This window comes from Suillus paluster (genome assembly GCF_016628075.1).
Source record: "Suillus paluster strain FC165 chromosome Unknown EDB91scaffold_71, whole genome shotgun sequence".
Taxonomy (NCBI): Eukaryota; Fungi; Basidiomycota; class Agaricomycetes; order Boletales; family Suillaceae; genus Suillus; species Suillus paluster.
Window position 1 is genome coordinate 20677 of NW_024537631.1, and position 23329 is coordinate 44005.

The 23329-nt window shown below is 46.1% G+C and overlaps 10 protein-coding genes across 10 annotated transcripts; 5 read left to right on the forward strand and 5 right to left on the reverse strand.

Moving 5' to 3' along the window:
- Positions 1 to 16: 16 nt before the first annotated feature.
- Positions 17 to 737, forward strand: EDB91DRAFT_1085439 (uncharacterized protein; the record flags this gene model as incomplete). The annotated part of the gene is made up of 3 exons (XM_041315898.1): positions 17 to 93; positions 178 to 247; positions 324 to 737. The coding sequence occupies 3 exons, from the start codon at positions 17 to 19 to the stop codon at positions 735 to 737; spliced, it is 561 nt and encodes a 186-aa protein (XP_041172983.1).
- Positions 738 to 933: 196 nt separating this feature from the next.
- Positions 934 to 1288, reverse strand: EDB91DRAFT_1085440 (uncharacterized protein; the record flags this gene model as incomplete). The annotated part of the gene is made up of 2 exons (XM_041315899.1): positions 934 to 1206; positions 1253 to 1288. The coding sequence occupies 2 exons, from the start codon at positions 1286 to 1288 to the stop codon at positions 934 to 936; spliced, it is 309 nt and encodes a 102-aa protein (XP_041172984.1).
- A 2794-nt stretch (positions 1289 to 4082) lies between these two features.
- On the forward strand, positions 4083 to 4328 carry EDB91DRAFT_1006927 (uncharacterized protein; the record flags this gene model as incomplete). The annotated part of the gene is made up of 1 exon (XM_041312332.1): positions 4083 to 4328. A coding segment is annotated over one exon (246 nt), but the record flags the coding sequence as incomplete, so codon positions are not given.
- A 5056-nt stretch (positions 4329 to 9384) lies between these two features.
- EDB91DRAFT_1157129 (uncharacterized protein) lies at positions 9385 to 10583 on the reverse strand. The gene is made up of 6 exons (XM_041319661.1): positions 10272 to 10583; positions 10048 to 10209; positions 9902 to 9986; positions 9785 to 9848; positions 9573 to 9737; positions 9385 to 9521 (listed from the first exon to the last, which is right to left on the reverse strand). Exons 2-6 carry the CDS (start codon positions 10109 to 10111, stop codon positions 9465 to 9467), a joined length of 435 nt encoding a protein of 144 aa, XP_041172986.1. The 5' UTR covers positions 10112 to 10209; positions 10272 to 10583; the 3' UTR covers positions 9385 to 9464.
- Positions 10584 to 10787: 204 nt separating this feature from the next.
- Positions 10788 to 11650, reverse strand: EDB91DRAFT_1157148 (uncharacterized protein; the record flags this gene model as incomplete). The annotated part of the gene is made up of 5 exons (XM_041319662.1): positions 10788 to 10927; positions 10985 to 11158; positions 11214 to 11267; positions 11365 to 11538; positions 11622 to 11650. The coding sequence occupies 5 exons, from the start codon at positions 11648 to 11650 to the stop codon at positions 10888 to 10890; spliced, it is 471 nt and encodes a 156-aa protein (XP_041172987.1). The 3' UTR covers positions 10788 to 10887.
- Positions 11651 to 11718: 68 nt separating this feature from the next.
- EDB91DRAFT_1207081 (GMC oxidoreductase-domain-containing protein) lies at positions 11719 to 15040 on the forward strand. The gene is made up of 17 exons (XM_041320717.1): positions 11719 to 11960; positions 12023 to 12274; positions 12323 to 12414; positions 12471 to 12650; positions 12709 to 12719; positions 12769 to 12888; positions 12952 to 13178; positions 13225 to 13314; positions 13366 to 13414; positions 13462 to 13599; positions 13652 to 13712; positions 13762 to 13850; positions 13905 to 14128; positions 14185 to 14204; positions 14264 to 14386; positions 14440 to 14521; positions 14575 to 15040. Coding segments are annotated over exons 1-17 (1809 nt in total). The 5' UTR covers positions 11719 to 11911; the 3' UTR covers positions 14577 to 15040.
- Positions 15041 to 16475: 1435 nt separating this feature from the next.
- On the forward strand, positions 16476 to 16994 carry EDB91DRAFT_1059443 (uncharacterized protein; the record flags this gene model as incomplete). The annotated part of the gene is made up of 3 exons (XM_041314246.1): positions 16476 to 16679; positions 16723 to 16887; positions 16938 to 16994. Coding segments are annotated over 3 exons (426 nt in total), but the record flags the coding sequence as incomplete, so codon positions are not given.
- A 292-nt stretch (positions 16995 to 17286) lies between these two features.
- EDB91DRAFT_1059467 (GMC oxidoreductase-domain-containing protein) lies at positions 17287 to 19911 on the reverse strand (the record flags this gene model as incomplete). Its single annotated transcript, XM_041314249.1, has 16 exons — positions 17287 to 17379; positions 17433 to 17555; positions 17615 to 17634; positions 17691 to 17914; positions 17969 to 18057; positions 18107 to 18171; positions 18216 to 18358; positions 18409 to 18457; positions 18510 to 18599; positions 18646 to 18872; positions 18935 to 19054; positions 19104 to 19114; positions 19173 to 19352; positions 19409 to 19500; positions 19549 to 19800; positions 19863 to 19911. 16 exons carry the CDS (start codon positions 19909 to 19911, stop codon positions 17287 to 17289), a joined length of 1827 nt encoding a protein of 608 aa, XP_041172990.1.
- A 1066-nt stretch (positions 19912 to 20977) lies between these two features.
- EDB91DRAFT_1157179 (uncharacterized protein) lies at positions 20978 to 22387 on the reverse strand. The gene is made up of 4 exons (XM_041319663.1): positions 22177 to 22387; positions 21649 to 22115; positions 21581 to 21619; positions 20978 to 21537 (listed from the first exon to the last, which is right to left on the reverse strand). Exons 1-4 carry the CDS (start codon positions 22313 to 22315, stop codon positions 21064 to 21066), a joined length of 1119 nt encoding a protein of 372 aa, XP_041172991.1. The 5' UTR covers positions 22316 to 22387; the 3' UTR covers positions 20978 to 21063.
- A 243-nt stretch (positions 22388 to 22630) lies between these two features.
- On the forward strand, positions 22631 to 23167 carry EDB91DRAFT_1059525 (uncharacterized protein; the record flags this gene model as incomplete). Its single annotated transcript, XM_041314258.1, has 2 exons — positions 22631 to 22764; positions 22819 to 23167. 2 exons carry the CDS (start codon positions 22631 to 22633, stop codon positions 23165 to 23167), a joined length of 483 nt encoding a protein of 160 aa, XP_041172992.1.
- Positions 23168 to 23329: the final 162 nt, after the last annotated feature.

A 23329-nucleotide genomic window follows, 5' to 3' on the forward strand; every position in this document is an offset into this window, starting at 1 on the left:
ATTGCCACCCCACATTATGTTACCCCTAGCCATACAGGACTTTCTGGACTTATCATCTGATCCAGATTTTGATGGTTATCAGGCTGATACCAGGTGAGTCGGACCTGTTTTTTTAGTTCGAGACCTAACAGTTTTATCTAGTATCAATACTGACGACTCTAACAACACCCGCTCTAGTACCCCCATCATGACTTTATCTGACGATTTCCTTTTGGATCCCACCAATTGGACTTCAGATCATCTCAGGGTGCGTCTGGTGACACTAAGAGACTTACAACCAGAGCTAGTTTTTATTTATTTCTATTACATTTTAACTAAACAAGTTCAGTAGAGCTACACCGACCATACCTGCTCCCCCCCTCCCCAAAGACGATCCAAGCAGCATGACAGAGCCGGAGAGTGAACCCGAGATAGCTACACCAACTATGCCTACTCCCCCCCTCCCAAAAGACGATCCAAGCAGCGTGACAGAGCCGGAGAGTGAACCTGAGATAGCTACACCGACTATACCTACTCCTCCCCTCCCCAAAGACAATCCAAGAAGTGTGACAGAGCTGGAGAGTGAACCTGAAAACCTACCCCAGCCTGAATTCAGCACGCCAAAAAAGAAAACCTTCTTTGACACTCCAAGTCCCCCAGGGCCGGATTCACTTTATTGGAAGTATGTGTCGCATGAAGAGGATGAAAAATGGTATGATCGTTCGCAAACAGACAACAGCTTTCTTAAAGTACATTGAATCAAGCAAGAACTCAAAGACATTAGTTAGAAATAGTATAGATCATAGTCACACACATGAAAACAAATACAGTTTTTCATAAGGATTCATGGCAGAGTTTAATAGTGTCAGGACGGGCATTCTAATACCAACTTTAATCCTTGTCAGGTATGTCCTCCTCATTGATACCACTTATTGTTATGATATCCAAACCCGGTCACTCTATAAGATAGAAAAGTATACTGTTGATACCCAGAAATTGGTGCGGAACCATGGCTACCACTGATTGAATTGTGGAAGCTTCAGTGAGTTTTAATGAAGTGTCACCGTGGTAGTGACATGTGAATACTGCGTGAAATGAGCACTGTAAAAGTTCTTGATGTGGATCGCTATACTCCGAGACCATGGCAAAGGTTTTGCATTGACTGTGTATGGTCATATTAAAGTAGAAATAGACTTCCACAATTGTTGTCCCTCCATCAAGTAGTAACTGTAAAATTTAAGTGTATTGAACAATGTAAATGAACTAAACATACCTTAACATTGCGAGCCATCCTCGGCTGTTTTGACATTGCATGTTCCTTCCAAGCCGAGCATGCAACCTGACCGTTTAGAAGGCGAAGACGTGCCCACTTAGTCACTGGAGGTGCAGAAGGGATCTCAATGCCATTGCTGGCTAGATATCTAAGTATGGCGGCGGCTTCACAAGGATGTACCACATGAGCATTTCTTTCTCTTCAGTGAAGCAAGACGTAGCCCTGACCAACATCTTCTGAACCTTTTGGGGAAGTGATTCCAGAAGGTTCAATAGAGGGAATGATGGCCTTGATGGCGTTAACTTGACAGCATCAGATGGCATGTTGAGAAAGATTAGCATAGACAGATGAGTTGTGAAGGCAGATTTCTTGCCTGAGATTTCCGATTGTGCATTCCATAGTCCATTGAGAGGAACAGATTGGTTGTCCTTTGTTCACTGTCTCGGGCCCTATATGTGTGAGAGAATGAATCCACGGGTGAACAAAATGAAGGTGATTGATCCAAGACTGATAATAGATTTCTTCGAATTCATCAGCAAAGTTGAGAAGGTGCTGATGGCCATCAAGAAGTTTGGATTGGGATATATGATATTGTTGTATGATGCGCAAACCTCGAGCAAGGTGACAAAAGTTAGTCCAATAAGGATCTGGAAGGATTCCGTAGAGTGTTGCTGGTCCCATGCCATAGAGATAGAGTAGCCACTCCCAGGCCTTGTAACTGCTGTGAATCTTCTCTGCAGGGTTACGAGGAGGGCGATCAAAAGATCCCAGGAGGAATGGAGTCACGTCAGATATAGTTGACCCGTGTTTCTTCTAGGTTTCCTTAGTTAGAATGGCCCAGTCCCATGTGGCCTTATCGTCTGTGGGGTCAGATCGAAAGGCACCTCGCCATAGAGGGATAAGCAAGTCTCCAGCATTGATAGCAGCAACATGCATGATGTCAGAGCTGAAAGCGAGGGGAACCAATAGAATCCGGTTAGTATCAAAGCCACAGAATATACTAGGCTTGGTGATACCTGTCTCGAGTCATGCCTGTTCGTATTCTGCTGCGTTTCGACAGCAGACAATGCATTGCACATTATCCTCATAGTTGAGTGATCTGGCAGGGGGCAGTTGATTGATTGGAATGTCAGGGTGATCTGTGGTACCGTGGGGTTGGTGCATTGCTGGATAATAAGTTGGAGTGCCTGGCTTATGATGTCCTGGTAGGCCACAGTAGTGTCATATACCTGATCCGACCGCTCTAATATCAATATCTGCTCCGCTTTCCAATCACCTCTGCTCTGTCCATTCATCATCCACACCCGCTCTTACGTTTCCGCTCAACCGCTCAACCGGTCCCCTTCCATAACATCTCCAATCAACTGGACCTCTTTCCCCTTTTAGATATATACTTTCCCCTTCGGTACATAAACCCTTACTTCTGGAACACTGGTAATTCCTATTACCGCTCGATCACTGATCCAACGCGTACATATTGATATCTGCTCCAACTTGTGTCTTCACCTGTGTAAGTACTTACAAATTATATCCTTGGTACATAGCTTTACAACATAGTTATCCTGGTCACTGCCTCATACATAGAAGTATATAACATATCATGTACTTAGATATTTTCCTCAGTCTTAATATTACTTGTCTTCTTGCAGTTATCTCTTGTGAGAATTCTCAGTAGGACCTTGCCTCCTCTGGACACAAGTCTCAACTTGTTGTCACCTCCGACCCTCTGACCCTCTGACCCTCCGCTCCAACTTAGAGCCATGCTCTAAGTCTTCTCCTTAATTCTCTGCCCCTTACAATATTCCCTCTGACCCTTTTCCATCCTCCACCTTCCCCCTACTCCTATCCACCCTCCGCATCACTCCCTGCCTTCTCTGCTCCGCTCCTAGTTGGCCTGCCGCTAGTAGCTCTTACTTCCCGACCCTCAAAGTGGACCAAAGCGGTCCACTCGTCCTATCATTGGACAACATTGGACCTGCTCCAAATTCGGGGCACGTACTCGGCTAAGGGCACAGCACAAGAGCTGAAGCCAAGCCCCAACCCCTCTGCCTCTTGAGCTGGCACAGGTACCTAACACAAGCACTACAAATGCTATCTGGGCAACCACAAGGTCTTTACTATCACACATACAATGAAAAGCAATCTGAATGGTATGTTACATTTTTAAGGCATGTCTTGTTGCTTACTAGTCTCAGGTTTGATCGGTCATCTGAAGACTCATTTTCCACCAATGTAGCAACTATATCTACTCTTAAAGTCCTGTGGAACCCCACCTACCGATGATGAACTCAGAATTGCATGGGGAGAGAAGGTGCTCAATGTTATGGCTGCTATGCAATATTTGGTCCAGCTCAAGCAAGCATCAGTAAACATTGTCGATGCATTCAACAAGCAGGTCACCAAAGCTTTTGGCAACTGGAACCAAGCAAAGTTTGAAGAGCTGCTTCGCACAGTGGCTCATGGCATGTGACCAACTGTTTGAGGAGGGAGAACAACCAGAGTTCAAAGCACTCCTAGACTACACGCTATGGAGGCTCTCCACTCCACGTCCCTGGAAGACTTGCCATCAAGTGCTGTGTTATGAAGATGGGAGAAGATACTATTGAAGGTGTTAAGGACATGGTTGAGGTAAGTCGAGTCAAGCCAAGGAATAACTAATTGTATGACAGAAACTCAAGTCTAAAGTCAGCCTCTCTCTTGACACATGGACTTCAAGTAACCAATTCACTTTCCTGGCCATTGTCATGCATTATATCACAAATGACTGGAGTTTGTGTATGTCACTGACTGCTATATCTTATTGTACTGAATTATGAACTGTGCATTTATAGAAGAATTTTTGATTGATTTCCATGAGATCATTGGGGAACATAGCAGATTTAATCTTGCTGAAGCGGTTTGGAATACCTTAGAGCTATATGGACTGAAAAATTGCATTATGGCTGTTGTATGCGATAACACCTCAAATAATGACACCCTACTCCAAGCACTCGGAGAGAAGTGTGCTGATGAAGGAATTGACTTCTCCGATAAGTACTTGTGCATCCACTGCTTGCTGCACATTGTCCACTTGGCTGCCATGCAGCTGCTTGAAGGTATTGGAGCTATCAAGCCAGATGTGAAGCAAAATCAACAAGTTGTATATCAAAATTCAGTCATAGCACCACTCAATCATGAGCATGATGACTATGTGGCTCTTCTTGACAAGGCTGAAGATGATACCGATGAACAGCCAGCCAGGGATAACTTTGAGTCATTGCAGCAGGTATTGTCTGTGGTTGCAAAGGTATGTATGCTACATGCTACATATTCTACTGCTAAGACAAAATTAGCTTCAAAAATTTGTTCATTCTGTCTGTTCAAGCCCACAGCGACAGAAAGCATGACTTGCAGAAGTCATGATGTCTCTTAAGAAGGCTGAGAATGGAACGAGTCAAGTCACCCTCATACTCATCTTGGATGTCAAGACTCATTGGTCATCCACACATCAGATACTATGTCGGGCACTTGATTTTCATCATGCTATTGACAACTTTGTTGTGAAGACTCATGACCTCAGGCAATACAAACCCTCTGATGCTGATTGGGCAGGGATTGAGCTAGTCATACACTGGTTAAAGGCCTTTTCGCTCCACTACCACTCAAATGTCCACAACAAAGCACCCCATGCTATCTTCTGCTCATGCAATATTCTGTGGACTTCAGGAGTCACTTCGAGACGACTTGGCAAAGCTTCCAGATTCAGCCCCAGTGAAGCTGCAGTCTGTGCTGACAAGCACTCATCATAAGCTTAGTGATTATTACTTCAAGGTTGATGAGTCACCTTTCTATGTCTGGGCTTCAAGTACATTACATTTCATTGCAAGTCAGTTTGGCTAGCTAATTATCAATTCTATTCTGTGTTTTCTGAAGTTCTTGACCCCTGCATCTTGTACTATGGACTCCACAGCGACCGTGGGGATGATATCACTGCACAAATGCACATTGAGATGCAGAAGAGCAATCTACATGCTCTTTATAAACAGCAGTATGCTATGGTGGTGGCACAATCAGTCCCTTCATCATCTCCCACTGAGACACGCCCTTCAGAGAACACTGGGTAGTCTCCAACAAATGTCAACTTCACAGCAAGGTACAAGAAGTGATTGAATATTTCAATAGATGAATTCAAGCAGTACTTGAAGCTCCTGCAGGAGGATTTCAATACCTGTGACCCCATTCAGTGGTGGGCAGGCCGCCATGCACAATTTCCCAACCTTTCTCATCTTGTGCATGATATTCTTTCAATCCCTGGTGAGTGTAGTATAGCCTATTTTAAATCATATTTAATTATTGTCTTTGCACTGTTTGCAGGGTCTGCTGTTGCTGTTGAATGGATTTTTTCTGGGGATCAGTGTTAAGCTCTGACACATCAGGAGGATCAGAGGACTGAACTGAAGAGGCAGTTAATGATGTCAGAGTGAAACATCTCAAGCACAACCAAACTGTACAACAAGGCAATGCAGTGATGTCAGCCAAGGTTCGTCAATATTGGACTACTTTATTTCTATGACATTCGTTATTTAGTGTATCCATACTAACTACATATAAAGCTACAAGTCTGGAATTTGAGCATCTCAGTTTCCAACAGATACTGAGATGTAAGCCATTATATTTTCCCTTACTATACAGAGTGCTAACAAGACGTAGAATACATTCTCTTATCAGGTAGTATAGCTGTGCTACAAGTTTCTAACAGATACTGAGATAATACATTCTCTTATCAACTCTTTCCATGTTCTTGCTCGTCTGTGATCACCACAGTCAGGACAGTCTCTATGTGGCATGCAAGCCTCAAGCCTGAGACCATCAGGATGCTAATGCTGGTGAAGATGAAGCTTCATTTGGCTTGTGCTGCGGTCAAAGACCTCATTTAATGTTCTGTATGTACCGTATGCTACCATATACAGCCATAGAGTACCCCATACCATACCATTGTGGGGAATACTCCCACTGTAGGCATAAAACCCCATCCTTTCCACATCATCTCACATCAGTTCTGCATATTCTGCATGTTCCGTGTTTCCTGCACATCGTCCAATGGGTTCCGCATTCCCACGCATCCTTTGGAACATGCCCGCACTATCTGATGTGTTCCACATTCCCGTGCATCATCGGACAACCTTCGCATGTCCTGTCCCCATCCTTCCAGGTTCATTGGTACACTGTATCTGTCATATACCTGATCCGACTGCTCCGATATCAATATCCGCTCTGCCTTCTGACCACCTCCACTCCATCCAATCACAGTCTGCATCCACTCCTACGCTTCCGCTTAACCGCCCGACCAGTCACCTTCTAGAACATCTCCACTCAACTGGAACCTCTTTCCCCTTTTAGATATATACCTTCCCCTTCGGTACATAGACCCTTACTTCCAGATCACCGGTAACTCCTCTTACCGCTCAATCGCTGATCTGATGCGTACATATTGATATCCACTCCAACTTATGTCTTCACCTGTGTAAGTACTTACAAACTATATCCTTGGTACATAGCTTTACAACATAAGTCTCCTAATCACTGCCTCACACTTAGAAGTATATAAAATATCCTGTACTTAGATATTTTCCCCAGTCTTAATATTACTTGTCTTCTTGCAGTTTCTACTTGTGAGAATTCTCAGTAGGACCTTGCCTCCTCTGGACACAAGTTTCATCTTGTTGTCACCTCCAACTTTCCACTCCGACTTAGAGCCGTGCTCTAAGTCTCCCCCCTTACTTCTCCTCTTCTACCAATAATCCCCCTTTGCTCCTATCCACCCTCTGCACTTTCCTCCGCCTTCTCCACCCCGCTCCTAGTCGGCCCACCACTATTAGCACTTACCTCCCAACCCTCAAAGCCGACCAAAGCGGTCCACTCATCCTACCATCGGACAACGTTGGACCTGCTCCAAATTCAGGGCATATACTCGGCTAAGAGTGCAGTGCAAGAGCTGAAGCCAAGCCCCGACCTCTCAGCTTCTTGAGCCCAGCACAGTACCTAACAGTATCTCTCTTCCCATTGCTTCTAACATTATCCAGATCGCATTGACACATGCCCTTATGGCATGGACCCCTATTTCAGAGTATTGTGCCCATGTGCACTGCCTGCCTTCACTTCCACTTCCTGAGAACTTACTACCTGTACCTCAGTGTTCCTTGAAAATAATGTTCCCTATAAGTAGTGGTACTCAGGGCTTGGGTGTTTTTTTATCAAATCCCATTTTTTACCTTCTGACTTTTCTCCAACTTTTCCTTCACCTTACTAGAGGACCACTTTGACTTATGCCCACTATCAATCTAACCTTGTGATATACTTCCTTCGACATGATCTGCAAGTTCCGACGAATCTGTACATTCTGCATTGTATCTGTTTGAGTTCCACTTCATTCTGTTTCATTCTGCACAAGTTCTGCTTGTTCTGCTTGTTCCGTATTTTTGTGGATCCTCATCCTACCTGCGGTAGGGTTGATTAGGGTCGTTTATGCAGAGACTAGCACTCCCCAGTAGCAATCCCCTTTAGGGTCGAACATACTTGTTCTCAAGTGAGGCAGCAGGTAGCAAAGACCCAACTTTGTAGTAAATCAATTTCTCACTGCTGCACTTGTTGTACCCACACTGTCAACATATTTTTTTCAACCATAATAGATGGTTATTGTTTAACTTCATATGGCAGCACACCATATATGGTACAGTGAACAGCCCTAATGACTTTATCCTTTAGCTGTTCTTTCATCTTCTTGCAAACCACTTGTACAATGATGTGAGCCACTTGAGCCACTCAAACTTGTATTTAGATGCACATGTACCCTTACTTTTAACCTATCAAATTGACCCACAATTCTGATCCAATGTTCCATCCGACCTAAGTTTCGCATCAATGCTTTGACTCTATGATTCTCCCAATACTTGACTCTGTCTACTATCATCTCTCTTCCCCTTCAAACTTGTTCAGCCCAGAGCTTCGCACTTTGGGGCTCTACATGATTGACCATCAAATTTAATTATATCTACAAATTGCTGTAAGCTACAGAGGTGAGTATGCTGCTTCACAACATTCACATACCTTGTTAGACACCAAAGGCATGAGGCAGCTCACTCTCAGACCTCCATGGTTTGAAAGGCTGCCTCCACATTCTGATATCAGCCTTGCTCAACAGCTTGCCTTTCTGGGGCCTCTCACATGGGTCTAATTTATGCTGCAGTTGCAGTTGTTACTTCATTGCTCACTGCCACATCTTGCCTAATAGGGTGCGCATGTACTGCTGAAGTCAAGACCATATCAGATATGATGATGTTGCTAGAAAGCTGGATGTACAGCCATGCTGATTGAACTCAAGAAGGTAGGGTCATTGTAAGATGGGACAGTGCTGTAAGGTGCTGATGCAGCCGGAGAGGGTTTGTAATATGGCTGCAGCATACATCACCTGGAAATAAACAGGATCAATCCATACCATTTACTGTGATGACTGCATGCTCTGATATTATATTGATAAGCACTATGACAATGTCCCACAAGGTAGGTCAAGTGATTAGGGTAGAATCAAGAGAGTCGCAAAGGCCATGTATATGTGCCAATAAGCTACACAAGATTCGGAAACAAACACACAATGGAAATATGAGAGGAGTCAGAGGTATCAAGATTGTGGCTGGTAGTCCAGACACATGTGCCCTACACAACAATGTCAAAATTAGAGGAGTGTTGTAACATGCAGTCCTCATGCCTCAGGATATGACACAGAAGTCCAGTACATCCTGAGGGTAGAATCATTATGGTGCATTGCAGAATTTCCGTGGTAAATTGACTGTTGGAACAAGGATTGTATTGCAAAACTAGTGTCGAATACTTCTATAAATTTGGTCATGGCACGAGAACTACTTCATGTGTGATATGTTGGGAGGACATATGCAACATACTTGAGGATTCCGTGTAGAATTGTGTGTACTGCAATTAAAACACGAACTCTTGTGTAATGCTGCATATTAGTTCGACAGGGATTGATGGATCACGAGTGATGAGAGATAAGTGAGGGGGAGTTTATTCACTGAAGATACAGAAGGTAAGGAGAGGCTTTTATATCTAAGTGAGTGGCAGTACAAGTAGTCAGCGGAGTGACACTTCGAACCGGTACAAGGGAAAGTCCATAGCCGGGAGTACAAAGGGAATTCCGTAGCTAGCGGAGTGACATTCCTTACACTGGGGGAATACCATCTGGTGAGTAGTAAAGGTGCTTCGAAACGCAGAGAACCTAAATTTTCATCATCAGCAATGACACCCATAAACCACATGCTATACATACATCGCCGGGTAATACAAAACTGCAGTCCCTAAATAAGTTTTGGTTGTTCGTATACAATGTGGACAGCGAGATACCAGCTGCTTTGCAAATTCCGACGCAATTCTCGCCGTTCTTCACTACATGGACGTCAGTGCAGTCTTGGTATCTAATTCCAAGGCATATTTCCTATGACCAATGAGTCCAAGTGTCCTTCAAACGTAAACATGTCTTACTTCTCCGACATGCAGATGACAAGCGGTGTCAATGATGCCTTTGTTAACTGTCATCAGCTGGTATCTGTGGCATACGTTCAATGTTAAATGAATGTCAGGGATAACGATGGCACATACGTTGAGACTTTCTGTGCAACGGAGATTTTGGCACATGTATCTCCAGCTTTAACTGTTGTCTTGCGGGTACAATCATAAGGGATTGCTAAACGTTACCCAGTAATAAACATAAGCATAATGGAGCATCGAAGAAGAGGATTACTGACCACCAACAACAACAGTGGCAACTGTGGCAAGCGCAGCGAGTGCGGTGAAGAATGAGGTGTGCATGCTGGTCAGGCAAGGAAGCTCAGAAACAGATCAGTGAAGTTAAATGCCTTTGGAATGACTCTTCGAGGCCGAGTACTTGTACTAGAATAGAAACGGAGCTTGAAACGATGTGGGTTGTCTGAAGAAATGTCTTTGAGAAACTGGTAGCAGGCATACGCACAAGATGAGCATGTGCAAAGAAGGACCGCCACATCATTATTGCCGATTGCAAGGATTCCATTCTGTTGCATACTTTCGCATCAATTTCTAAGGGATGATGTTAGTCGGAAGAACTAAGTTTCGGATATGCGGAACTATGAATCGTGGCTTCACGTATAACTTGCCTGATTACCACAAACATTTCCCTCTCTTCTACAACAATTTATGCGAGCGAAATGATCGCGTTACACAAGGACTGTACGAAGGATGCTCATAGAGTGTATCGCGAGCACTCCGCGATACCAATTTCCAAGACCGTTTCTTCGGACGCAAGGAATAAAATGCCTCGCAATTCAAACGGTCAAGGTATGCTCGGATTAGGAGAGGAATTTGACATTATATGGTGGTCAAAAACACGAATGGCATGGTCTCGTGAATTCATGCTGTCAAAGATTGAGCCAGATCTAGTACAATCAAAAAGGGCTCGAACCGAGGTAAGAAGTTGGTCAATAGCATGGAAGCAGGATACACACCGAGAGCAACTCAGTTCGCCACTGAATGAGAGTATACAGGATATTTATTTTCGCTGGGTATGTGATATAAGCATACTGGTACCTGCTCCGCAACTGCTGATCGATTCAAGCTGGAAAAGAACACCGCTCGTTATGTAGGGTGGTTCTGTTTGTCTGCAAAGAAAGGTTGCCTCTAGGAGCTTCTAGGTCGTCGTGGGACAACTCAGGCCCAAAGTCGTTAGATCTTATGAAGCGGGTTGGCAAGTAGCGGACTGTATGTGGTACGAAGAAGGATGAGATGAAGAGAAATAGAAGACATTGGTCAAAAGCGACGTCGCTTGATATGTGTGGAAGTTCTGTGGATAGTAGGCCTGTAGAAGCAGCCATGGCCAAGACTCTGTAATAGCAGTGATCAGTGATCACCCGTAAAAATGGTAAGATAGGGCTCATACACAACCAACATGAGTAATAATGCTCTCTCGACTCTAGTACTCTCGTCTATATAACTGGAGGGAGGTTAGAATCACCGGTTTAGCTGGGGAATTGTTCGATTCACCTGCTAAACCGGTGGTGAGTTGGTGACGATAGCTAGTTGAAAATTACGTGTTAGATCTATCAGTTACTACATTCACCACTTGAAACAAACTGCCAAATCTGTTGAAGGGGATGTCCGAGTTGGACGGATCATGATAGTGTTGTGGGCAGAACTGTTTGGAAGGAGTTCCGCCGGCAGAACTGGCAAAACCTGGAAGAACTATGTTCTGGAATCTGCCAGTACTTGTGGCAGTCAAGGGACGCGCATGGGCAGAAATTGTCAGAAATCTAGTTGCTGCCTGCCAGTGCCAGTTATGCCCTGCCACGTGGCAGAATAGCAGACTTTTTCCCACATCATAGTGCTTACTAGCGTCACGTATGGCATCCGGGATGCTCAATTCCAAAATGTCGTTAAGGATACTGCTACATGGAAAGGTTCAGGTAGCTACTGTACAGTGAGGATCAGGACATTTAGTACTTCTCCCATGCGAAGGTTTAGCCGAGCGGTGGTGAACAAATTAGGGAAGGTTCAGGGTCGACGTCTATGCAGGTAACTTGCGAAAGGATGACCGTAAGGTCAAGTGCACAGCGAACTTCCAGCTGAACTCAACTCTCAATGGCTCAGTGTTCACTCTCATCAGAATTCGATATCATTGTTGCTGGAGGTGAGTCCTGCTAATGATACCTTGCGATAGCTTACCCTGCTGACACAACCCCCTGTGCGCAGGCGGTGCTACAGCTTGTGTTGTCGCAGGTCGCCTAGCTGCATGCGATTCCTCTCTCAAGATCTTGATTTTGGAAGCGGGCGAACACACCCTTAATGAAGCTGCTCATGTTCAACCTTATCAATATGTCACCCATCACGCGCCTACGAGTACAACGATGATATTCAATGTTGGAAATCCTACTCCGCGTCTCAACGGCCGTGCACCAATCGTTCACTGCGGCCATTGCGTTGGTGGAGGCTCAAGTGTGAATTGTTCGTGGCTTACTTCCAGCGACGAACACGTCTCTGATGTTTATGTAGTCATGGGATACACTCGTGCGCCTGCCTCAGATTTCGATGATTGGGAAGTCGATGGTTGGGAATCTGAGAATTTAATTCCCCTCATGAAGAAGGTTGTCGAATGCGTTGTCACTATATTTGTCGAGCTGAACTATTGCATTTTGTGCAGCTGGAGACATACGAGGTGCAGCCCGATCGTCCAACTCACGGGTACAATGGACCTATCAAGGTGTCCTCTGGTGGGCGTAAACCAGGTATCTGCGAAGAGTTCGTCCATGTCGGCACGACCTATCACAAGAGGTTATATGCCGATGACACAGATGATCTAGAAACATGCAACACATACAGTGTGAGCTACTACTAGAATGCTCCTTCCCTGTCTGAGATCACTAACTAGATTATATCAGCCGTGGGCGAAGTGAGCCTGTACTTATAGCATAATGTAGATCAGGCTCATATTCAAGAAGGTATATTGACGGGACAACTGGAAGGCGTTCCGATGCGGCACACTTGTACGTCTACAACCAAGCTCACAACCCGAATTTACAACTCTGGGTGGGCAAGCGCGTGAAGCGTATCATATTCGAGTGAGTGGACCCGCTTGGGATCGCAACCATAGCCGACTGTTGACGACCTTTTCCGAATCAAAGGGGAAAACGTGCTGTAGGCGTCGAGTTCACCAGCGACACAGTGTCTTGCCCAGGCGCGGACCAGTTGTCGAACATTGTGAGAGCATCGAAGCTTGTTGTTGTCTCTGCTGGCGCATTCGGTTCTCCGGCCATTCTCGAGAGGTCTGGGATCGGTGCCGATGCGGTCCTCAACCGGTGTGGCATCAAGCAACTGGTCAACTTGCCTGGCGTTGGAGAAAATTATCGAGGTCTGTGACCGTCCATTGATTTCATAGTCTTGGCTTAAGTCATCAGATCACAATGGTGCGATCGTTCCATATTTCGCTGGTGACGGGGTTGTTACCATGGACTCCCTCTGGCGTGGGGAGGAGAGTGTTGTACAGGGTAAGCATGTTCTTGCTATATTTCCAGCACTCTTCAACTATCCGAAATTAGAAAGCGTTGCGCGATGGAAAAGTGATGGCAAGTCACTCATTGCCCAAAAGTCGGTACAAGCTATTGCTGCTGATAATGTACTGATCGGTGTTGCAGTGGAATTGATGTCAAAATCAAGTGGCGTCCTGATGATGACGAGCTGAAAGCCATGGGTTCAACTTTTCAAACACGATGGAAGGAGTTCTTCCAGGACCGCCCAGACAAGGCTGTTGCCATATTCGCCCCCATGGCCGGGTGTGTGCATACCGCTTAACTTTGACGACCTGCGAATGCTCACGATAACTAGATACTTTCGACTCTCGAGTGACTTTCCTCCTCGCAATTACCTGGGTGCTGGCTATTATACAGTAGTGCACCCCATCTACCCCGTCATTCTGGCTCTGAATCTTTCGATAGCTTTACCCCATGTCCGTTGGCAGCGTTCATATCAAATTGGGAGACAACGGAAAGGAAGAGCTCGACTTCACTACGGGCTACCTAGACGAGTGAGTCAGCACATCTTATTTTAGGCACTTGTGTGACGACGGTAATTGGCTCAGTCCATCCGATATCGTACCTCTTAACTTTGGGTACAAAAAGATGCGCGAAATCTTTCGACGCATGCCTTCCTACCGAGGCGAAGTCCACACCGGTCATCCTCGTTTCCCAAAGGGAAGCGCTGCAGTGTGCAGAGAAGCGTCTGGGCCAGTGGACTTGCATGATCCTGACATCATCTACACTGCTGAAGATGACGAGGCGATCGACAACTTTCATCGTGACAACAGTACGTCCTGACTTGACACCCCCATTGTTACGGTGAAATATTGAACTGAATCTCAGTGAACACGGCGTGGCACTCGGTGCGTGCAGCTGACACATTTATAATTCTACATCAGGTGACCGACCCTTGTGTTCATAGCTCGGGACTTGCGCAATGAAGCCGGAGGCGGATCAAGGAGTCGTCGACGCTCGGTTGAACGTGTACGGCGTGACGAATCTCAAGGTTGCAGATATGTCTATCGCACCTAAAAATGTCGGCACGGTGGGTAGTGCATGGGGAATTAGTATCGACATGTGGTCTAACCGTTTCCCCAGAATACGTATTCGACGGCTCTCCTCATTGGAGAGAAGGCTGCAATAATTATTACTGAAGACTTGGGTATGCATTGTAGACTATGTACGTGGTGATGGGCAAGTACTCGGGTACGCCTTTAACATGCAGCTTTGCAGGAGTGATCGTGCGCGTTTATTTGACATGTACTTCCGTGGCGCCACATCGGTGTCGAGGGATCCATTATATATACGGATTCCATAGATTGCCAGAGACGAGCAAAATAGACGAATACGATAGCACCTATTGGCGACGCTCTTCAGTATATAAACGTAAGGGAGCAAGGTAAAATGTGACATGCTGTTGAAATGATCACTAGACATCATCAAGGACGAGATGTTGGTCCAGTTCACTTCTTTGCACGTAAATGGCTTGCCGCGGGGTTCATCTACATGATGGATGTAAGGACACTGGAGATGCTGTAGGTATATGCATTGTCATGAGGAGTCCTCATGTGCACCTGGATGATACCTGTATAGAAAATACGTACCATTCGTACCCGTATCATGAACTTGCTTACCAGTAAAGCAGACCATGAAAACTGCGCGCACACACCGTATGCGATACAGTTTGTTCGTTCGTTCGGCGCATTCGCGTTGGTGCTAAGTATTCAATCTTATAGAAAGTACATACCCGGATAGATCGATGTATTTGTTTGTGCAACAACCTTATGTACTTATCAGTACTTCCTGATTCCTGAGTCTGAGCGAAACTAACAAAACGATGTATGTGATGATTATGTTTGCTGACGCCTGTTAGGATTAGAAGCTGTTGCCCAACAAAGCCAAACCGGGCACCTTCTGCCTGTGCATCATGCATTGATTGATATCTACATATTTTGCAGAACACTGTGATTACTGATCACCACTACCACAGAGTTTTGAGCATGGCTGCTTCCTTAGGCGCAGAGGTCCACAGGACTTCCAAACGCATTGAGCGACGTCGCTTCTGCGCAATGCCTTCCTCCGTTTGTCCTTATCTCATCATTCTTCGTACCAGATACAGTCCGCTACTTGCCAACCCGCTCCATAGGATCTACTTGAGTCGTCCAATGAGGACATACGAGCAACTTTTCCTTACAGAACGACAGGGAACTTGAAGTTTGTACCAGCCCAAGGCTTGGACTCTACCTAACGAGCGGCGTTCTTTTCTACCTTGGATCAGTCAGCAGTTTCAGAACGGGTGCCAGCACTTACCCAGCGAAAACAGATCCTCCGCGTACTCGTATTTAGTGACAAACTGAGTTGCTCTCGGGTGTGTTCACTGCTCCCATTCCATTGGTAGCCCTTATTGATCGTACTAGATCTGGCCCAATATTTACCAGCATAAATCTACGAGGCCGTTCTATTCATACTGGTGGCCATACCAAATAATGCCAGCATTCCTCTCCTAGCCCGAGCCTGCTTTTTCTATTTGAATTGCGAGGCATTTCATTCCTTGCGTCCGAAGAAATTGCCAGCATCGTGGAGTGCTCGTCACACACCCTGTGAGAGCACCCTTTGTAAAATCCTTGTGTAACGCGATAATTTCGCTTCCGTAGATTGTTACAGAAAGAAATGTTTGTGGCAACCAGGCAAGTTGGACGTGAAGCCACGATTCATAGCCCCGTATATCCGCGATCCTCCGACTAACTTCATCCCGTAGAAACGGATCTGAAATTACGCGACAGAACGGATGGCTTTGCGAACGGGCAATAATGACGTGGCGGTCCTTTGCACCAGTTGATACATACTCATCTTATGTGTCTTGCTACCCCCGGTTTCTCAAAGTTGTTGATTCAGACAAACCACATCGTTTCAAGCTCCGTTTCGATTCTAGTACAAGTACTCGTCCTCGAAGAGTCATTTCCAAGGCATTAAACATCACTCACCTGTTTCTGAGCTTCCTTACCTGACCAGCATGAACACCTCATTCTTCACCAGACTCGTTGCGATTGCCGCCATTGCCTCACTTGCTATTGGTCAGTAATTGTCTTCTGCGACGCTGTATTATACTTATGTTTATTCCTGGTTAATGTCTAGCGCTTCCCCCTGGTTGTGACCGCACCTTAATAGTTCAAGCTGGAGATACATGTAACAAAATCTCCGCTGAACACAAAGTTCCAATCGTATGTGCCATCGTCATCCCTGACATTCACTTAACATTGAACGTATGCCACAGATACCAGCTGATGACAGTCAACCCCGACATTGACCCCACTTGCAGTAATCTGTATCCCGGACAAGTAAGACATGTTTACGTTTGAACGCTTGGACTCATGGTCATAGGTTTTATGTCTTGGAATTGCCGGCCAAGATTGTGATGCTACCTATGTCGTGCAATACGGCGACATATGCTACAAAATTATCTATGAGACTGATATCCCTCTCAAAACATTGTATACGAACAATCCAAAAATAAACGCCAACTGCACTAACCTATATCCTGACGAGGTACATATGGCATGTGGTTTATGGATACATCACTAATGGTGAAATTTTAGGTTCTCTGCACTGCGAGCCACATTTACTACTCCCAAGAGTATGCGTTTCCACTCTAGTAGACGGAATTTTTCACGGAATCGTTAACTATGTTGCATATGGGATCACCCAGCATATCATACACGTCCGTATTGTTATTATTTTCGAAAATCACGTAGTTCTTGTGCCACGTTAAAGTTTATAATGTTGGAAGCTATTTTCGCACACACAATCCTCGTTCTAACAGTCAAATCGCCACGGAAAATTCTAAAACGCAACATAATAATTCTACATGATCCTAGAATACATTTCTCTGGGACCATATTCTTGATACACGGACAACCCAGATGAGCGTGCCTGAGTACTTGCCCATCACCACGTACATAGTCTACAATGCATACCCAAGTCTTCAGCAATAATTATTGCAGCCTTCTCTCCAATGAGGAGAGCCGTCGAATACGTATTCTGGGGAGACGGTTAGACCACATGTCGATACTAATTCCCCATACACTACCCACCGTGCCGACATTTTTAGGTGCGATAGACATATCTGCAACCTTGAGATTCGTCACGCCGTACACGTTCAACCGAGCGTCGACGACTCCTTGATCCGCCTCCGGCTTCATTGCGCAAGTCCCGAGCTACGAACACAAGGGTCAGTCACCTGGTGTAGAATTGTCAAAGTGTCAGCTGCACGCACCGAGTGCCACGACGTTTGCACTGAGATTCAGTTCAATATTTTATCGTAACAATGGGGGTGTCAAGTCAGGACGTACTGTTATCACGATGAAATCTATCGATCGCCTCGTCATCTTCAGCAGTGTAGATGATGTCAGGACCATTCAAGTCCACTGGCCCAGACGCTTCTCTGCACACTGCAGCGCTTCCCTTTGGGAAACGAGGATGACCGGTGTGGACTTCGCCTCGGTAGGAAGGCATGCGTCGAAAGATTTCGCGCATCTTTTTGTACCCAAAGTTAAGAGGTACGATATCGGATGGACTGAGCCAATTACCGTCGTCACACAGGCGCCTAAAATAAAATGTACTGACTCACTCGTCGAGGTAGCCCGTAGTGAAGTCGAGCTCTTCCTTGCCGTTGTCTCCCAACTTGATATGAACGCTGCCAACAGACGTGGGGTAAAGCTATCGAAAGATTCAGAGCCAAAATGACGGGGTAGATGGGGTGCACTACTGTAAAATAGCCAGCACCCAGGTAATTGCGAGGAGGAAAGTCACTCGAGAGTGGAGCATATCTAGCTATCGTGAGCATTCGCAGGTCGTCAAAATGAAGCGGTATGCACACACCCGGCCATGGGGGCGAATATGGCAACAGCCTTGTCTGGGACGGTCCTGGAAGAACTCCTTCCATCGTGTTTGAAAAGTTGAACCCATGGCTTTCAGCTCGTCATCATCAGGACGCCACTTGATTTTGACATCAATTCCACTGCAACTACCTAATCAGTACATTCAGCAGCAGCAATAGCTTGTACCGACTTTTGGGCAATGAGTGACTTGCCATCACTTTTCCATCGCGCAACGCTTTCTAATTTCGGATAGGTGAAGAGTGCTTGGAAATATAGCAAGAAGATGCTTACCCTGTACAACACTCTCCTCCCCACGCCAGAGGGAGTCCATGGTAACAACCCCGTCACCAGCGAAATATGGAACGATAGCACCATTGTGATCTGATGACCTAAGCCAAGACGATGAAATCAATGGACGTTCACAGACCTCGATAATTTTCTCCAACGCCAGGCAAGTTCACCAGTTGCTTGATGCCACACCGCTTGAGGACCGCATCGGCACCGATCCCAGACCTCTCGAGAATGGCCGGAGAACCGAATGCGCCAGCAGAGACAACAACAAGCTTCGATGCTCTCGCAATGTTCGACAACTGGTCCGCGCCTGGGCAAGACACTGTGTCGCTGGTGAACTCGACGCCTACAGCACGTTTTCCCCTTTGATTCGGAAAAGGTCGTCAACAGTCGGCTATGGTTGCGATCCCAAGCGGGTCACTCACTCGAATATGATACGCTTCACGCGCTTGCCCACCCAGAGTTGTAAATTCGGGTTGTGAGCTTGGTTGTAGATGTACAAGTGTGCCGCGTCAGAACGCCTTCCAGTTGTCCCGTCAATATACCTTCTTGAATATGAGCCTGATCCACAGTATGCTATAAGTGCAGGCTCACTTCGCCCACGGCTGATATAATCTAGTTAGTGATCTCAGACAGGGAAGGAACATTCTAGTAGTAGCTCACGCTGTATGTGTTGCATGTTTCTAGATCATCCGTGTCATCGGCGTATGACCTCTTGTGATAGGTCGTGCCGACATGGACGAACTCTTCACTGATACCTAGTTTGCGCCCACCAGAGGACACCTTGATAGGTCCATTGTACCCGTGAGTTGGACGATCGGGCTGCACCTCGTATGTCTCCAGCTGCATAAAATGCAATAGTTCAGCTCGACAAATATAGTGACAACGCATTCGACAACCTTCTTCATGAGAGGAATTAAATTCTCAGATCCCCAACCATCGACTTCCCAATCATCGAAATCTGAGGCAGGCGCACGAGTGTATACCATGACTGTATAAACATCAGAGCCGTGTTCGCCGCTGCAAATAAGCCACGAACAATTCACACTTGAGCCTCCACCAACGCAATGACCGCAGTGAACGATTGGTGCACGACCATTGAGACGCGGAGTAGGATTTCCAACATTGGATGTCAGAGTTGTACTCGTAGGCGCGTGATGGGTGATATATTGATAGGGTTGAACATGAGCAGGTTCATTGAGGGTGTGTTCGCCCGCTTCCAAAATCAAGATCTTGAGAGAGGAATCGCATGCAGCTAGGCGACCTGCTACAACACAAGCTGTAGCACCGCCTGCGCACAGAGCATTTTGTCAGCAGGATAAGCTATCGCAAGATATCGTTAGCAGGGCTCACCTCCAGCAAAAATGATATCGAATTCTGATGAGAGTGGACACTGAGCCATTGAGGGTTGAATTCAGCTGGAAGTATTCAGCACGTCAAAGTTTATGTTTTACACTCAGAGCTTCGATTGAGGCCCAGATCAGAGACCTTGGGCCTTAACACAGCTACCAGCGTACTTACCGAGAGTTTAAAAAAATGAGGGTCGAGGTCGTCGTAAGCATCTCGTAATCACCAGCGCTTAGCAGTGGTGTTCAATACCAGTTTTCTTGCTTCCACCGATATCATGAGCTGGCGATGTTCTTACTATATGTGCCTGAGTTACTAAAGCCTAGTCAGCCAAGGCCCAATATCAATCAACGTCAATCAACGATTAGGGCAAGCCGCCCAAGTCACGCCTTGACCACGGCATTTTGATTCAGTCTTCCACAAGGCATCCAGTCGGATCTCGGAACATCACTTTCTGTTCCGATGACTGGCTGGACCCCCACGGTACCTGTCTGCTGTGCATGAGGCGAGATTGAAGATCTATCGATGCCTGCTAGTGGCCATAGCTCGACAAGTTGTCCGCAGTCTAGCACCGTCTGCTGCGACTTGAACGACGTCCAGAACCGTTGGACACGACCACGGAGTTCTATCAACCTAGTAGGGAGTTGAGGTAAGGACCACATGTGCAAAGGAAGTTTCTGGAGAAGGAGATCACAATGAAGGCCCGAGTGTGATACTGGAGCTAGCCTGGGAGCCGCTGCAAATGTAGATGATCAGAGGCATCGTATGGCTAGCACTTAGCGGCACATATTTACTTAGGTAGAAGGAACCAAGAAGAGGCTATTTCAGTGTAGCGTTTTGTAGGGTGTTCAAACTTCAAATTTTTCAAAAGTTGAACATTGCAAAATTGCAACGTTGACCGGTTCCGCATCAATTAATTTTCCTCGTAATATTCGTGTCAGTAAAACATTTTGTTATCCTCAAACACAGTGGCATGATCGCTCATGACTGAGCGATGAGATGTTCGCCGACACCTCCATGCACATCATATCATGGAGCCTGAGGTCCTGAGGGCGATAAAAAACGGTTACTTCAGGTTTCAGTATGACTCGGGGGCCTGTCAACGTTTACATAAACTCTAAGACACTAGCATAAGCGCCGCACTGAAACGTTAACTCTATGTTATCTAGTAAACTCTACGTATGACTATGATCTAGATTCTATGACTCTACAATCGTACATTAGACCAGCCAATTTTATAATAAACGTACTCCACATCTTCACCGAGACCCCCTCTTCGTGTATAATCGCAATGTGCATCACATGTAATAGATTCCTTTGATAGTATAACGAGATCGGCATCGCCGTTCGGATCGATATCACATGCCTCGAGGAACACGGACTCAACCGTGCTCGACTCGAATGCGTGTGTTGGGCGAAGTGGTATCACAAGATGAAAAGTGGCAGGAGATACGATACCATCAGAAGGACAACGCATGAGCCCTTTTAGGCAGTCTCTGATCCAGACCGCGTGTTGGGCTTCGTAAATGATGTCCGCACCAAAGACCACATCAAATGGGCATGAAAGACAATCCGGTCGAGGAGTAGTAGAGAATGATGACCAGTCGAGGAAGTGAGTAGTAATGGAATGGGTCGAGATAATTGGATCGTGCGTGGAGGGAAAATTCGCATTGATGTTGGACTTGAGGTTGGCTAACACCGAAGGGTAGGAAATCGGTCGCAACCACAGAAACCTCGCAATTTTCGAAAGATGATAACCTATCCTAGTAGTTTTGCAACCACCTAAGCTAACCAACCCTGTTCCTGCTCCAAGTTCGAGGACATTGAACCTGCGTGATTCAGCACCACCAGAGGACAAATCCAATCCAAACCGCTTAGGATCTTCCACAATCATTTCCGCCAAGACACATGCCCCGCCCCATGTTTGCGCTCCCACACTTCCATAGTCATCATTTTCCAGCGGAATATCCGTCAGCTGGGCTTCCACTCTCCTCTGCCCATCCATAGAGCCAAAAATGAAATTACGAGTTATCGTTCCCGCAGCAGCGACCCCGGCACAGATCGCCAGTAGCGACGCTGCTCGTTCGACGAGCATTTCCACGTGAGCAAAGCTGGGCTCTGGTTTCCCTAGATCATCCAATGAGACCTCCCCAGAGTGCAATGAATCTTGCCAGATTTCGAGCTTGGCGATAAGAACGGTGAGCCACCGAATGGAATACGAGCGCTCAAATGCGTCGAATCGGATATCTTGAACCTTCGCTATCATCGTCATGACGAAGGTGCAATTTTTGCGTTCCATCGAATGTAGATGCCTGCGCACGTTTGCGACGCGAACCACGGACTTCTGGATGGTAAAGTGATTGCAAATAGGTCAAGGCATCGAGAAGCTGGGTGACAGAGAAAAACGCGATCTTGGCGATTGGTGGAAGATATACTGTCGGGGGACAGAGAGTGGACATTTGGAGACGTTGAAAATCAAGGAGGGGAAACTAAGACGAAATGCTAACACACATTCAGAATCATACTGACTAGTGAGAATGAAGCTTGACTCTGGAGAGGTTTTTAATCCTAACAGGCGTCAACAAACACCATTATGTAATAATGATATATTTACAGGTATATACATAATATAACACAACATAACCAAACAATCAAATGCTAAGTCACTCAGAATCAGTGTCACGATATTCGTAGGCAGTGAGATGAATACTTCTAGTCAATCTTCTACTGCGCTATCAATATCATCATCTGGCTTTCCAAATGGCCCCGTCTTCATGTCGCAATCATCGCTGCACAACACCGTCCACACCGATCCAAATTCACCAGACGCGCTAAAGCAGAACGTGCAAATTGCGCTTGACCATGCCGCGAGAATTCAGTCACTAGCGCGTAGCTGCTTACATGACATGTAAGGCTCTCTGCTCCACATCATGCTTCTACGACGTTTAATTGTTATAATTAGACAAAACGCATACCAGGCAGGAAATAGTCCAGCGCACACAGCAGGCAAGTACGATCCATGTTATATTGCGATTGTGACTTTACGCTGCCGCCTTCCAGCTGAACTGGCCGCACTCATGCAGTCACTTCGCTCACTGGCTGAATTTCTTCGACAAACTGGTATAGGCGCATATCCCCTGCCACCCGCTCCCGAGTCTCAGAGCGCATCATCGAGACTTCCTACAGAACAGGAACTCATCGATGGCACGGCTCGCGAGGTAGAAGTGCTTTATGAGCTCCTCAAACGTATTCAAGAGAGCAATACTGTTGCTGTAAATTTACTTGGCGCCGCTGATACTCGTACACGATGATCAACGTCGTCGTCGGCCCTACTGTGCAGTTTTATAATATCAGCTTAGTTGGGATCTGGCAGCGCGCAGATTAAATGCTTAACGTGGTCGCGCGTTTTAACCAGCTTGTGTGAGCATCGCCTGATCTGCTGAGTACTCCATATGAGTCTCTCGAGCTTGATA

Excerpts from the sequence above, each read along its gene's own strand:
- EDB91DRAFT_1157129 (XM_041319661.1), bottom strand. The coding sequence starts at position 10,111 with ATGCACACCTCATTCTTCACCGCACTCGCTGCGCTTGCCACAGTTGCC. Across the intron at positions 9,987-10,047 it reads TGCCACTGTTGTTGTTGGTG|CAATCCCTTATGATTGTACC; the intron begins GTCAGTAATCCT and ends GGTAACGTTTAG. Across the intron at positions 9,849-9,901 it reads GTTGCACAGAAAGTCTCAAC|ATACCAGCTGATGACAGTTA; the intron begins GTATGTGCCATC and ends CGTATGCCACAG.
- EDB91DRAFT_1207081 (XM_041320717.1), top strand. The coding sequence starts at position 11,912 with ATGGCTCAGTGTTCACTCTCATCAGAATTCGATATCATTGTTGCTGGA. Across the intron at positions 13,179-13,224 it reads CGTTGGAGAAAATTATCGAG|ATCACAATGGTGCGATCGTT; the intron begins GTCTGTGACCGT and ends TTAAGTCATCAG. Across the intron at positions 13,315-13,365 it reads GGAGGAGAGTGTTGTACAGG|AAAGCGTTGCGCGATGGAAA; the intron begins GTAAGCATGTTC and ends ATCCGAAATTAG.
- EDB91DRAFT_1157179 (XM_041319663.1), bottom strand. The coding sequence starts at position 22,315 with ATGTCCACTCTCTGTCCCCCGACAGTATATCTTCCACCAATCGCCAAG. Across the intron at positions 21,620-21,648 it reads TTGGAGCAGGAACAGGGTTG|GATAGGTTATCATCTTTCGA; the intron begins GTTAGCTTAGGT and ends CAAAACTACTAG. Across the intron at positions 21,538-21,580 it reads AAAATTGCGAGGTTTCTGTG|TCCAACATCAATGCGAATTT; the intron begins GTTGCGACCGAT and ends GCCAACCTCAAG.